General features: G+C 29.7%; 1 protein-coding gene across 4 annotated transcripts in view; it reads right to left on the bottom strand.

Moving 5' to 3' along the window:
* The window catches only part of slo (calcium-activated potassium channel slo), a 503,706-nt gene that overhangs the window by 74,370 nt on the left and 413,158 nt on the right, over nt 1-16,178 (bottom strand). The window contains exons 13-18 of one of the 4 annotated variants that reach the window (XM_081770216.1): nt 15,426-15,581; nt 11,514-11,590; nt 4,071-4,145; nt 3,138-3,188; nt 1,591-1,611; nt 264-326 (exon numbers count right to left, since the gene is read on the bottom strand). In XM_081770216.1, coding sequence (XP_081626342.1) covers nt 264-326; nt 1,591-1,611; nt 3,138-3,188; nt 4,071-4,145; nt 11,514-11,590; nt 15,426-15,581 — 443 coding nt within the window. The remainder of the gene's footprint in view (nt 1-263; nt 327-1,590; nt 1,612-3,137; nt 3,189-4,070; nt 4,146-11,513; nt 11,591-15,425; nt 15,582-16,178) is intronic. The other 3 variants (XM_081770211.1, XM_081770217.1, XM_081770212.1) reach the window with 3 other exon arrangements.

The following is a 16,178-nucleotide window of genomic DNA, read 5'->3' as shown; positions in this document are numbered from 1 at the left end:
TAATCTAATATTAAAATATTTTTTAAAGGAGTAATAATAATAATAAATACGTAATTGGTCAGCTGAGGATCTCACTTTATCCAAAGCTTTCCCAATCTTACGCTGAATTTGTACACACAAATTAGAACAAACTATATTTCGAAAACAGAAATGATAAATAACAACACCGCTTGTTAGCCTTATTTATCCTCCGACCTCCAAGTCTGCGCCATGCTGCATGCTTTTGTTTATTTTCGTTTCTTGTTAGGAAGCAAATCCTATACCTCTGACGTGAACCTTCTTGGGTAACTCGGGTGGCGTGAACGTAGGGGGAGGATGGTGATCATCTGCAAGAAATGACACTGCTGACGTTACTCAACCAATTGTTCACTAAGCAGCATTCAAATGACTGTATATGAATGAATCCAACATTGTTTAGCTCTGAAAATATCTTGCATTACTGTAGATTACTGATACAACCATAAATATATATTTATATATAAAAGTTACTTGTTTTAAAAAATATATTATTTTCCAAAGAGTAATGCAAGTATGGATTTGTAGTATATGGTCTGCCTGCATGAGAGAAACATCTAATTTTCAGGTTTCTTAAAGAAAGTTCATAAAATTAAAAACTAGCACTTTTTAAAAGTAATATTTTGATATCTCTTTAAAAAAAAATAAATTAAAATACTAATGCACTATTACCACAACAACAGTGATGCTTCACTATTTACAACTGTGAAATACGATACAACATATTAATGTTAAGGAAATTCTACTTACTACAAATATTGGTATTACTATGAGAGAGACTTTTTTAAAAAAGATAAAGATACACAGAGAGAAGGAAAGATAGAGAGATAGAAAGAAACAGACGGTAATATATTACATAGTACATGGTAAAAGCTTGGATCATTCAAGCTATTATTATGAAGCTGAAAAAACTCTATGTTATAGATTTTATCGCACGATAATTATAATTAATAATAAATTTTCTACTTTAAAAATAAAGATATAGTGTATTAAGCACGATTTTTCTCTTAATGTCAAGATATCAAGCAGTACTGGAATTTACATGCTTAGAGAACCTGGGCATGCCATTCACCATCATTCCGCTGCTAAAAAAAGTGCAGTACTGCATATATATATATATAGATTCTATTGCTCAGGCAAGTGCATACATGCTTTTTATATAGAAAAAAATCAACTCCCTTTTTCTACTGCAACCACCTCATTACTTTCATGTACCATGCACTGTAAGAGAATTCTCTTTTTTTTTTTAAAAAAAAGGTTATTACTGATTTACTATACTATATAAGGTCATTCTGAAGTGCATTATACAGAAAGCACCCATCCCTCTGCTAACAGTGCCAAGTATTTAAAAAAAAGGATTGAAAAATGAATGAGAATTGTAGAGGTAGAAAAATAGACTACAGGTGAGAAATAATAAGAAAATAAAAATTCAAAATAAACAGAAATAAAAAAGAAGGTAAATCAATATTTAACGATGTGGAGGAAAGATAAACGTAGTGAAATAGAGAGAGGAAACAAAGGTGCCTAGCTGCAACTGATGAAAGTGAAAAGGTTTTCATTTTCACCCTAACTTACTTGCATATGTGTAATCCTCACCTAACGTAGCACGTTAAGAGAGGTAGAAGAAGCATTTTTTAGTTTTAAACAAAACTATGAGTAAAACAGACATTGAAACGGAAAGTATCCTGCTTATGACAGATTGATTTTTGCTGAAAAGATGATATTCAGACAAAAACAAATTCTCTTTATTTTATTTTTCTTTTTTATTTAAGTCCTGATTTTTTTTAAATTGATAAAACAAGAGAAACTCTGCATAAATTTGAAAAAATTGCAAAGAAAAATTTTTACTGTAGTTTATATCTGGGAATCTATTGTTTTTTTTTTAGCTTACTAGATCATATGTTAGTAGTAAGACAGAACTAAATTACGTATTGCAGAAAAATAGTTATGAAGAAATTAACAAGATTTCATATAATAAATGCTTTTCATTTATTATTGCATTGCACATTCTTTTAGTGTGAAGAAAGAAGCAAAGAGAGTAGAGTAGAAAGTGAACAAAAAGACATAAGAAACGAAGAAATGCAGTTAATCTTTTACTATTTGAATACAAAGTTTATCGAAATTCGAGGACTACCAGTTCTCTTTATAAATTTTAAAATACTTTTCGTCTTTATTCCCCTATTAACACTATCGTACTTTGATTTTCAAAATCGTCCGTTAGACCCAATAATTCGAAAACGTTGACATTTATATATTAATAATTGTTGAGATCACTGTATTTGGAGATTTTTTTAAAAATAAATAATAATAAAGCGACGACAAATCTTATTATATTGGATATAAAATGGAGGAATTACTGGCAGAAGTCTCACAATAAAGATTTTTTAAACCAACTTATCATTTTATTATTTACTTGTTAGTCAAGTTTTATGCATTTATGCTCACTTTCTGTCAGCAATTCCCTATTCTCTTTGCAAGAGGATGCAGGTGATTTGTGCTGAGTTCTGTTTTATAAAGTGTGAACTTTCACGAAAAGTGCAAAAAGTCGACAAAACAGTGAACAGCTGAGCAGTTACCTTTCCGATCTGTATACAATCATACATTCTTCGCCTTCGAAACTAAACCTATCTTGCAAAACATTATCATTCTTTAATATTCTCTTATCTTGTAACTGCTCGGCATAGATATATATAAAAAAACTGGCAGTGTGGTTCATATCACAAAGAATAAAAGTTAAAAATTTCATTTTTTCTTCATTTCATTTCATTTTTGGATAGACAACTTGAAAGATAACATTCAAATTGATAGTGTAACAATGGAAATGTTGATAGAAACAACTATTCTCTTTCTTTTTAATTTTTTTGTTTTGTTTTGGACATGCACACACAAGTGAGGAGTTATAACACTATATTGGGAGACAACAGGGCTGATAACACTGGAGATACACAGATTGGAGACAGATAGAAAGACAGAGAGAGAGAGAGAGAGAGAGAGAGAAATATATATATTTTGGACTGTTTTGTTTGTATTTTGTCTGTCAATGAGTATTGGTGTTTTGGTGACAGTTATGAGGGTTTCCAATCTATTGGAAGACACACAGGCAGGGAGAGATCGATACGTACTTGCCCTACCCACCATCTGCACGGCACGAACTCCTTTCCTGAACGTCGCCACTGTCCAGCAGAAGAGAAAAAGGGAGACGAATGTTAGTCGGGGAGGAGGTGGGTATAAAATTAACTTCAAAAACAAGTTTCTGTGTTTACCTGCTTGTTATAGGTGGGTGCAGATGAAACAAAAAATAATAATACTTTTTAAATATATATTTATGTATAATAGTAATAATAATAATAATAATGATATATGGTACTTGTACGTGAAGGCTGCAGCAGTTTCATACCAAGCCTGAACATATATGTGTGTTCCACTGGTCGCAGGCAATGCCTAGTTAACAACATATGAATAAATAAAGGCTTCAAAAAAGACTAAGCTTCATTCTGTCCTTCAAAAAAACTAGCACTTGCTACCTTAAACGAGAAATGACAGCGTCTATGAATTTGTTTTTAAGTCTTGCAAGCACCTACAAAACTGGAAGAGAATGTGTCCCTTTGGGCAGACAAATAAAACAGCAACAATCCATTCCTTGTCACATTGTCTGAATGTAATTGTCATGTTAGTAAGGACAAATAAAGAAATAAATGTAAATATATGTGTCGAGCACAATCAGATATTACATCAAGCTCTTATAATCTGCAGTTATCTTTTTGTTATTAAAAAACAAATCCCACCGATTCATTACACCCCATGCCTTCATCCATAGCTAACATATGCTACTGCGAGTACTTTCCAATTCAGGCTTAAAATTTAGTACCTTGTTACAATTGTTTAAAAAATAAATAAATAAAAATATAATTATAAAAAAGAAATGTTCTGCTAAATATTTCAATCATGCACCAAAGGACACATCCCCTAACAAGGCAGCACATTCTGGGAGCTAGCAAAGGAGCGCAACAAACGAAGGTGCGGCAGACAGTGAGAGGAGCAGAGCAAGCCCCTACCCTCCATATAGGTCTGATATGATGGAGCCAAGCCACCTTTCACCATGCCTGCCTGCATCATGATCATCCCAACATCTGGAATGGGAAATCAAGCAAATTCAGTTGACGACTCTTTTTGTGTAGTATTTGCTTTCGTTTGATCACTGAGATGAAAAAAATGTGCTGGTTGAATTCTTTGTTCCCAACCGTAACCACCACGATGATGCTGTGAGGAAGAGGAACTACTTTCTTTTTTTTAATTATTTGGTGTATTTTATTTAAAAAAACACATAATAGGAATCAAAACACTTTGTATGCAGTATATAACATTACCAGAAGAAACAGCTGGAAGCTGAAGATGGTACTGTAGCAACTCTGGAAAAAGACAATTGTGTTAGAAATGTTCTTTAATATTTCTTTTATTTAAGTTAATGTATGTTTGAACCTCTTGACCTGTTTTAGAAAATGCGAAATTTTACAGCGAAACATTTGCGGATCGAATTTAATACGTAAATTGTTTTACATCATAATTTATACGAACAAATACATGAATTATATTTTACTTTATATGGTTTTATTATTGATTTTATTTCACAATGTTTTTTATAGTTCAAAATATATTATTATTCGAATTAATTTAAATTTATGCAACAAAATAACAATTGAGACATATATATAGATATACACGTTATCTTTTTATGAAGTAAATTTAACATCAGCAACAATATTTGAAAGCGCATATCAGAAGTAACTTTAGATTAACCGCGTATCGTAGAAAAAAGACAAAGAAATTAAAGAAAATACTTTTTTTCTATAACGTATTTTTAAGGTGTTAATATTACCCTCAACTCTATAAGCAGAAATGTTTTGTATTATGCCCGACCGGAAACATTAAGGAGATTTAAGGAAACCGTAATTTTACAATACTTGCTAACGAAGTTAAAGAAGAAAACGGATGACTCACATAGGTTTTACTACTTCATTTTCAGGAGGAATATTCGACACTATCAATCGAATTAAATTCATATGTTTCTGTTATTATAAGTATAGTGGCGTACATTGTATATAAGATCTAGAACAAAATAAAGAACTGGTATCATGTTGAATAATGTGGTAGGTATTACAATAGGGTTGTTTTTTTTAACTAGATAAAAATATATAATCATCAGATTTTAATGTCTGTAAAAGAGACTTAAAATTTCTAAATAATAAAAAAACAAGAAGGAAGGCGTTTGTTATTGGATTAAGAAAACAATACTTATAAATTGGATAGCTTACTTGAACTCATCAATACCATAATTAAATATCAGGGTTGGAAAAACAAGTGCTTTAATGGAGGGAAACCATAAAGTGTTGTATTATTTCTTCTTTAATTATACTTAAGCACATACCAAAAGGAAATCATGCTATTTCAAACACTGTTCAACTGTCATTGGAACACTTTTTTTTTAAAAAAAGTATTTCTTCATATAATCCGCTTAATTAAAATAAGGTGAAAAGTAAAGCAATATCACATATATGCTTTATTTTAAGACACCACACTAAAACATGATTTCTCTTTCATGCACAGGTTAAAAAAATGTAACAGTTAGCAAAGAATGAATCAAAAGAAGAGTTTTACATAGATGAGCTTTTATTTTTGACAGTTGTTTCCGAGATCTCTCAACTTCTTTTGTTTGCACATCCACGAATAAGAATCCAGTACAAAATATCATCGTTAAAGTCTTCAACACCCAATAGAAGTGTAAATACATCTGGTTTACATTCAAAAATGTCTAAAACGTATTAATGATAAGGCTTATGTGTGAATTTAAATAGGAACATTTTTCTAAATTTTTTAAAGTACTATTCCAACAATTTATATAAACTATATATGAAATCGACTACATTAAACAGCCGGAACCTGATTTTGCTTCCTAAAACTTCCAATGTCCTTCATTGCATAAGTTTCAATGTTAACTTCATTTTACAGAATCATTTCAAGATAAGCGATCAAAGAAAAAGTCACCTTGATTCCATGTTAGAAATTACGCTCAATGTTGCGAAATGTTTTTATAAAATAATAAGCATGATACTATGAGATAATTGATTATTTTGGGTTGGGTTGTACTGTGTATTTATGTCACTTTTAGTTGACATATTTATTCAAGAAGCGATTAGTTCCCATATTTAAGGATGAAACTCATAACAAAGTACAATAATCTTATTGTGTTTTTCTTAAGAAGTATGTTACGGTATTTTAAACGAAATAGCTCAAATTTGAATATTTGAATTTTAAATTAATGTTTGTATATATATATATATATATATATATATATATATATATATATATATATATATATATATATTGTTTCATTCAATATTTATTATTGTATAGAAATACTATTATTTAAATATTCATATGAATTGATATAGGGTGACCACCTACACTGAGTAACTTCTACTAGATTTTATTTACAAATGACAAGTAACGAGGTAAGGCTCTATAGCTATATTGTCACTAAACACAGCTTGTTTATCTGGATAATTCAAGTGTTGCAGGAAAGGCACAACTAAATACTTCAGCAAAAGTTAATAGTTTAGCTTTCTAAAACTTTAGAATTAACCAAATTTTATCTTACGAATGAACTTTTAGACTTCTAACTCAACCCAAACATATCAAAGTTTTAGGCAGGAAACATCTTGGGAAGGAATTATTGCTTCTAAGATCTCGCATTTATAGACGTTTACTACTTGCAGAATGTGATTGAAATGTTAAATACATTTCAATGTGTTATTGTTTCGGCAGAATATTGTGCATAACACGAAATGAAACTTGTGTAGTGACGTATTCTAAGTATAACACAACATTCCACACCAAAAATTACGCGCACACTTTTATGAAAAAAAAAAAAAGAGTACATATACAGACACACACAGAAAAGTGGCTAACGAGAAATTCTTCAGAATCTCGTGAAACCAAGTGCAACAATATTAACAATCTTGGATAGCTACGCCATCTTTGCCCAATCATTTATATGGGGATTTATTTTTGTGTTTTCTTTGAAATGATTTGGAATTGTAATAGTTTAATTTTACTGACTTCTTCAAATTTATTTAAAAGACCCTTACTTCATGAATATTAAATTTTATTGACAGTAATTTTAATATTTAGTAATCAAATTTAAATTCAAGTAACATTAAATTTACATATAATGCAAATTTAACTTGAAAAAACATAGAACATTTAACTAGCTTTGAAGAAAAAATCAGTAAAATCACTTCATTAAATTCCAGTTCTCCAGTTCATTTCAAAGAAGGCAGGAAAGTAATTCCTCACATAAATCAATGAGCTAAATAGAAAAATGGTGAGTGAACATGTCTTCTTTGAATAAGTTTCACAAAGAGGTACTGTACTATCACAGGGAAACTTAATTTGTGCATGTTAATCAATTAATGTCTTGCTATTAATTTATATTTAATGTTAACATTGAGTTTTCTTTAGTCATTTTTAACTATCCTTAAGTGTTATTAATAGTCTCAATTACTTAACATTACGCTTTTAGAAACCTAACTATTATCTACAACTATCAATTTTATTTATTTGCAATATACTTTATTTACAAATCGTAAGTAACTTAATTGACATTTTTTTTTTACCTTGTGAACAGACAAATGAGTAATATATTGTTATCCTCAATAGTTTGTTCTCAACAAGCTACATACGCAATAAACTCAAGCGTAACTAATGAATAATGGAATTTGGTATACACTGAATTTTACAACGGCAGTACAATTTTGGAGAATGATGCTACTAAGTTATTTTATTTTATAACATTAACATCTTGTCAATTTTAATTAGTTTACAATAAACTATTTCTTATTTGTACACATTATACAGAGAAGATATTTTCTTTGATTACATGTCTCCTATTTATTCTACTTTCGTAAATTCTACCGAGTACTTTAAAATGCAAAGTTCTTCAGTATTGAATATGTTCTATTCTCTAGATTCACTATTGTTGTTTTCATCTTCATAGAAAGTGACTTCAAATAATTTAAACAATGATAAATATCAGGGCAGTCAAAAAATTCTCGGAATATTGCTGTAGTTTTGGCATTTATGATGTAATCACAATGAATCGTGTATGGTATAGTCCTTAGTTGTCAACTTGGGTATATTTATGAATTTAACAAGTGTGAACAGGTCATAACAGGCAATGTACGAGTGAAGTTGGACGGAAGACTGCGTGGTGATTAGTTATGCAATATCGCACTTCAAGCAACGCTTAAACATCAAATACATGTGAAAATTAGAGAAATTGCTTCAAAGACTTTGATAGCTTTAAAACAGCTTAAGGTAACAATGTTTTAAGGAAAAAATTTGCCTCAAACGTACCCGTTTTGCCACCGTAGAATACATCAAAACTAAATGTAACGGCTGAACTTCGGAAGATAAATAAAGAGGACTTTCATCTGTGTTTCCAGCAATAGCAGGAGCAGGGAAGCAAGTGTGTGTGTTCCGAAGATGCCTATTTTGAAAGCAATTAAGTAAGTGTGTACTTATATTGTGGCAATAAAGAGTGCAACATTGTTGTGGGAACTTTTTGACTTCCCTGATATTACCGAGATATTAAATGGTCTGAAATACGTATTTACAAAAATATAAACTTGCTCTAGGCTTCGTGATAATGATAACTTTCTTTTTTCGAGAACAGATGACTTCGTATTTTCATCATCTTTAATATTTTGTGTTTATGTTAATTATTTTTATTTTTTAACATTTTTAATGTTATCTAATCTAATATCAAGATTAGAGTATAAAGATAAAAAGCTTAAATTTAAGTTTAAATATTAATTTCGTATGATAGATATGTAAACGAAACTGTTATACTTTAGTTAAGTATATAAATCAATAATTTTATTTTAGACATATTCAACCAAGATATGTTCTTTTGTCAATACTTTCATATATTTAAGTTAAAATATCCATAACATTTTAATTTAAAATGAGCAACGTAAAATAAGATTTTGTAGCTACGTGTGCCGCAGCTTCAAGCCTTGTGTTTAAAGTGAAGTTGAATAGTTGTTAAATGTATTAATAAATCTAAATTGTTGTTATTGTTTTCATTGATTCACACATGAATCTGTTGAAATTGTTAACCGGTAACCATTTTTCTGTTAAAAGAATTTCACTCATATCTATGTTAAGTTCAAGAGATCATCCCATGATTTAATCGCGTAACTCACTTCGATTTGTGTTTCTGGCTATCTATAACAACACATTTCTAATAAAAGCAGGCATACAAATCGTCACCCAATCGTTTTACGTAGTTGACTGAAAGTCGTTCATGTATAAAAATAACAGCTATTTTAAATTTTCTTATGAACTGTATATGTATTTACTCATGGTATCCTTTAAGTAACTGAATGATACATAACGAACTAAGTTAAGTTTTTTATTTATCACAAAATACAAGGTTCTATAACTTATGATACTATATTATACCATCTATCAGATGTCAATACTTGAAGACTTCATAATATAATATTGAAAGAGCTAGGTCAAAACTGGTGTACAAAGCTATTCTTGGGTATTCTTGATGTATGTAAGTAGTATGACACATGCATTTAAAAACTTTATTTTAGTAATATTCCAACAAGAGACTGTCGCGTCAATATCTAACTTAATATATCCATGTTGTTTTACTTTAGAGTAAATAAAATGATTATGTTACTCTGTGTTTATATATATATATATATATATATATATATATATATATATATATATATATATATATATTGACGCATCTAGTATATATTGACTTGCGCATTACAATATATCTCGTTTGGAATATTTTTCACAAAGTAGTTCACAAAAGTTTCAACACTTAAACATATGACTTTTTAACGTTTGTTCTTTATTGTTTTTCATTCAAAAGAATGCTTTATAGCTAGGATGATCGATAAATATTTTTTGTAAGTTCAAAGAATCTAATGCATATATGAATTTTGTACAATATGGATTTTTTTCTTTAATTTTAGTTTTAATAACCTTCTCAAAATTTCTCTTTCTATAAATTCCTATTAACACTGCAGAGATAATTATCAAATAATCAATAAAATCATTAATTTTCTTTAAATTTTAAAGAATGTTTGGATTTGATTTATAAAAAAATACCTTTTTTTAAGTTATTTTAATTGCAACAAAATTCAATAATTCACTACTTAATATACCTATGAACAATTTGATTCAAGTTGTTTTTAATATTCGTAATTGCAAACTGAATTCAAGCCTGAGAGAAAAAGTGAGAGAGAAATAAATCCCTTATAGCAAAGTGACCACCTATAATCCTGATGGCAAAGTAAGTTTTAAATAACTATAAAAAAATAAATAAATAAATAAATAAATAAAATATATGTTAAATAATTCATTTCATGTGGTATTATCTCAAACAACACAAAATAAATTGGAAACAAATAGAGTTACATTAAAGTTGTTAAATTAAATTTCATTTCCTGAAATAGAAAATGTAAAGAGTTATGTTTACCACAAGAATTATGCACTATAAAATTGTGTTGCTTTGAAGTATGTATATTGAATTTATGTTGGAAACAAATTTATCATATTTGCCAACGCCGAAAACAAATACGCTTGAAAATTATGTCGTTGTAATTCTTAGATATATCCCTTGAACCAAAATCAGTTAGTAATGATCTCTAAGTACGAAACTTCCATATTTTTTTAAACATACGCCGTTATTATACAAATATATCATACTCGTTTTTACCAGTAGAAATTAATTTAAATATCCTTAGAAAACAGAAAAAGGATTGAACTCATAAAACGTTATTAAAAAGTTATATTGAGAAAAGCCTAAGAATTTGAGAATAGTATAGTATTATAGAAAATACAGATTGAACAAATAATAAAAATACAACGTAAGCACTATATATGTATTGAACTATACTATTAGTTTACTCTATTCTGTTTGTCTACACCCTATACTTAATATTTCATGCGTATTTTCTTCTTTCCACCCTGCAAGCTAAAGGATGACATTTTTCGTAACTATATTTTAAAGCTCGAGCCAAATCACATATGGGTCATCCATGTGATGCGGGCTCCAGTTTTCGTATTTTTTTTTAAACAAAGAAATAGATATATAAATATGCATGCAATGAAAACACATCCAGCGATAGCGTCACGATTCAGCCAAATTCAGGTCCCATGGGCTACAACTGCAGAGGGTGAAGGGGGTTCATCATCATCACCATCATTATCATCATCAATCCTTCAGAACGAACGAAGAAAGATGGGAATAAAAAAAAGAGAAGGCACATAATTTTAATTTCTTTAACATTTAAGAAAGGGGAAAAGATATTGTGCATAAGCCAGGAGAAATCTGAATAAATTTCATATTAAAAATGAACAAGGAAATTTTGAAAGAAATAACAACAAGCAGTTGATCTTTTTATACTCACAGTTTTTACATTTACACTTCTTGATCAGAGTTTCGTCTTTGATGTCTTCATGACATGCTTTACAATAAAACCATGCTCTAAAAAGAAAGAAAAAATGTTTTACTAAATGACACTTGGATATAAAGGTAATTTAAGATTAATTATATAAACAGCCATTCTAAATTCGTAGAGGTGCAGCGGTAAAACTCAACTCTGAAGCGAAAAGTCTTAAGATCTCAAGATTCAATCTCAAATCATCTGAATTTTCGGTGAGCATCGTATTCGTGGGTTTCTCTGGATAATCACATTCCATCTGTTGAATACAATGGTAATCTAAGATATACAAACAATCATTATAAAGCTGTGGTAGATCAGCATAAATCCGTTAACTCGTATGTGAAAAGCCTTAGATTCGATCCAAGGAAATGTGACCTTCCGGTAGAAAACTTCGAATTTGGGAGTTTCTTTCTCTTTCAAGGTATTCCCGTTTAATCTTACCATACTCCATTAGTTCTTTCATCACCGCTCACTTGCAAGTTTCATCAGTTTGTTTTCTTTCAGGATACTAGTGCCGAATAGTAAATTAACGATATGATTCAATTTATTGTGAGAACACTTCAATTATTTTTAAAATGTAAATTAAATACACGTATATTTGTAGAACTTTAGTGAAAAAGGTTAATTTCGTCCTTTGGTAGAGAAAATTAGATCGTACTCGTATTACTCAAACTTTTATTTTTATTTTATTTATTTATTTATTTAGTATTTTCATTCTTATTGAATATAAGTCTACACACCGATAACAGATCTGGTAATAATTTTGTGAATACATGAAAAAGAAGTTCTCAGTGAAATGATTATTAACACTTTATACAGCGTTTCATTTCTGAATAAGTTTATGTTTGTTCAGAGATTCGTATTTATGTCAAAAATTTTTGTGCTAGTATATGATGTCGAAATATATTCAAATTAAATATCACATTATAATTGATATACGTGGGCATTAAATATTAATTGCCTTTTGGGTTTTAAGGTAACTGTTTTTGAGTTTTATTTATGAGCTAATATTTGAAGCATGTATCCAAACAGGATGCACACATATACAAGTATGTAATGCAGAATGTACATTTTGAATTTTCAAGATTTGTCATAGCAGATCTTCATGGAAAGAATCCATATTGATTTTTATGTATATAGCGTTTAAAGATACGATTATATATATATATATATATATATACAAAGTGTGTTCAAAAAGTTTTGCACAGTGGTCTCTATTTTTTTTTATTTGTTGCAGGAGGAGAATGAAATTTTTTTTGAACATACTTGGAACATTTAGCTATAAGTTGGTATATAAAAATATTTTCTTTTATTTACAGGTGAGCCATAATGGACCGTGAAGTAGATGTCAGGTTGCGACAACGGTCGCTGATGGAGTTCCTCTTCAAGACCGGCGATGACTTTGCCACATCGATTCACAGGAAGTTGCTCCCTGTTTATGGGGAGGACACATTGTATCGCAGCAGTATCCAGCGGTTGTTGCAGATATTTAAGGAAGGTGATTTCTCTCTACTGGACAATCCACGATGCGGTAGACCATCGATGGTAGTGAGTGATGTGAATGGGATCAGTTCGGTGTCATTTCCATTGACTTTTTGGAACATGGCTCCACAATTAACAAGGACCGTTACTGTTTGTCATTGGACAAGCTGCGACGTGCCATCAAGACCCACAGACCACAGCTTCAGGTAAGCTCATCAGACTACACCATGACAATGCCAAACCCCATACAGCCCTTGTGACGCAGGAGAAAATCACGAAAATGGGTTGGAAAATTGTTCCTCATCCTCTCTACAGTTCGGACTTGGCTGCGTCTGATTTTTTCCTCTTTGGTCGTCTGAAGACCCACCTGCGCGGTAAAACATTTGATAATGAGAAAGACCCTATTTCCTGTGTCAAGCGATGGTGTAAAAGTCAATGCCCAGAATTTTACCAAAGTGCATTTACATCATGGAAAGAACGTTGAACCAGATGCGTCACAGCTGGCGGAGGCTACATTGAGTAGGCTCAGTGTATAGCTAAATGTTCCAAGTATGTTCACAAAAAAAGTCATTCTCCTCCTGCAACAAATAAAAAAATACAGACCACTGTGCAAAACTTTTTGAATATCCTTTGTATATCTAAACGTTTACAAGTGCACAAAATATTGCTATTGGTCTATAATTTTGAATATTATTATATCACTAGATTTCAATTACAGAACAAACCTGAGTTAATTCCACATGTTGAGAACGATCTTTGGACGATGGGATGATAATTAGGTGGTTGAGTATTAAGCATAGAGGTTTCATAAATAGTTCTGAAGGTCCTTTAAGTACATAAGGTTATATTCCATCAGATCGAGTGTTCGTTTAGATCTTAGTTTCTGTTTAGCACTGTTTTACTCTGAATCATTAATTTCACCCAAAGAAAGATTATTAGGATGTTACCAGTCGTAGTTATTAAAGACCACATCTGCTCCTACATTGTCACCATAAACACACTCAAAATATTTATCAAACAGTTTTCAATGTCAGTATTAGTTCTTAAAATATCATTTCCAAGTCTCATAATTCAGTTAACATATCTCTGTTTACCACTTTTTTTAGAAGCTAGATTCCAAAGGGCGCTGATTATTTTTAATTTTGAGATGTATTTCAGCAATATATTTACCATATGCATCACTTATCATTTTCTCAGACACCTTTGAAAGTTAAACATACAAATATTTATCATAATTCGAGTATTTCATTCTCTTACGAAGTAACCATTTTCTTTTCTTTTTAATTTCAATTATTTCGTTTGTAAACCAGCAAAGGTATTTCTTATTAATCTTCTATATGAAACTGTTTCGTAAAATATAGTGTTAGCAATCTGATAAAATATAGTAAGAGCATTGTCTACATTAGTACTATTTAATAACCTACTAAAATCTGCACGACGGAACATTTCATATATTTTAAAAGTCTGCTTGTTTAAAATTTCGAGTTACTATATATGAACTGTTAACACTACTGCATAAACATTTTGGTCGGAAATCTACATTTAAAGAAGAAGGATGAATATCTGGTGTAACAATGGTAAGTTGTCCTGAGTAACATTAATTAATACATTCTTTTATATTAGTCAATATCCAATCCAGTGTTTTACCATTCCAATTCCTCACACTACTTACAGACGGTAAAGTATAGATGTTTCACAAAATCAGACAGTTTCTTATCACAAAGATTATATACATCAAACCTACAATTGGAACTTGTAATTAATGGTATATTAAAATATTTTAAATTTATTAAATTACTGTTTAAACAAATTTCTCTTCTATATTAATGAAAAGAGGAAACAATCGGTTTGAACTTATTTTTACATATTAAATCCTTCACGTGAACCCTCTTTTAAGTGATCTTTCTCTGTTGTGGTTAGAATGAAATAAATAAATAAATATTGATTTCTATATAATAATAATAATAATAATAATAATAATAATAATAATAATAATAATAATAATAATAATAATTGTTAGAGATATCAAGACACCATCTTGAAAATGAATTCAGCATCCAAAGAACAAGTTCCCTCTCTGACCTTTTCCTCTGCCGAAACTGGAAGTTGTAAATGTATTATTTCTGGTTTCAGTATTGAATTTACGTAGTTTGAAAGCCTCAAAATATGAAACAAATTCATTTGTTTTCCTTATCTGTTATGTGACCCAACATGGCATGAGATTGCATTAACTTTAGTATTTCTGAATTAGTATCTTTGTTTCTTTCGTATTTTCCTCTTTAATTTCTTTCTGAAGATGATTTATACAGTGTTGAAATTTTGTAACAGTTATTTTGTGAATATTTTTACATATCAAGATATGATACAAACCTGTAAATTAAGGTGAATACTTACCTTTTTACTTCATCAGCAGACTGAGCGATAAAAAAGCCTTGAGTATTAGCCTGTATTTTTGCACCTCTAGGATTTATAGAAATTTTGCTGTCATTACCGTCTTCTGATTTGATTTCGATGGCCAATAAAAGAAGTTTCAGCTTGGTAAAACATAATCTGATAGAACAGATTAAAATAATTAATAGAACAATAATGGTTAAGCATAATGTAAGTATTAATTATATTGCACAAACCATTTAAGTGTTAATATCATATACAGTATATCAACACGTACAGTAAAACCCAGAAGAATCATTGTTCCTTTCATGTTATATATATTTTAACAAAAATATTAGTTTATTTTAAATTTTCAACACATCATATCAAAGTTCGTACAGCCTTACTTTCAAATTTTAGAAGAGATTATACATGAAAATGATTAAAAATTACAAGTTATAATACATGAAAACAAGATCTGAATATTAATGTAGTTGTACAAAAACAAATAAATAAATAAAAATAGATTTGATTGCCAGCATATTATTTTAGATAACTATAACAACAATTTTAATATTATTTGAAGTCTTATATTTAAATTAGCAAAAATGAGATTTCTTTGAGAACTTTATGCTACCGTGTTATGGTATTTTAGTTTTGCTCAGTAAAAGTATAGATATCTTTTCTTAGAGAAAAAAATATAGATCACGTAATAGAAATATTTTGATGAATTTTACGGTTTTATGACATAATTTTTGTACAAAAAATGAAAATAGG

The sequence above is a fragment of the Thermobia domestica genome, chromosome 1, assembly GCF_964235325.1.
Source record: "Thermobia domestica chromosome 1, izTheDome1.hap1.1, whole genome shotgun sequence".
Lineage (NCBI taxonomy): Eukaryota > Metazoa > Arthropoda > Insecta > Zygentoma > Lepismatidae > Thermobia > Thermobia domestica.
The sequence above is the reverse complement of the archived record's forward strand: the minus strand, read 5'-3'. Positions and strand labels throughout refer to the sequence as shown.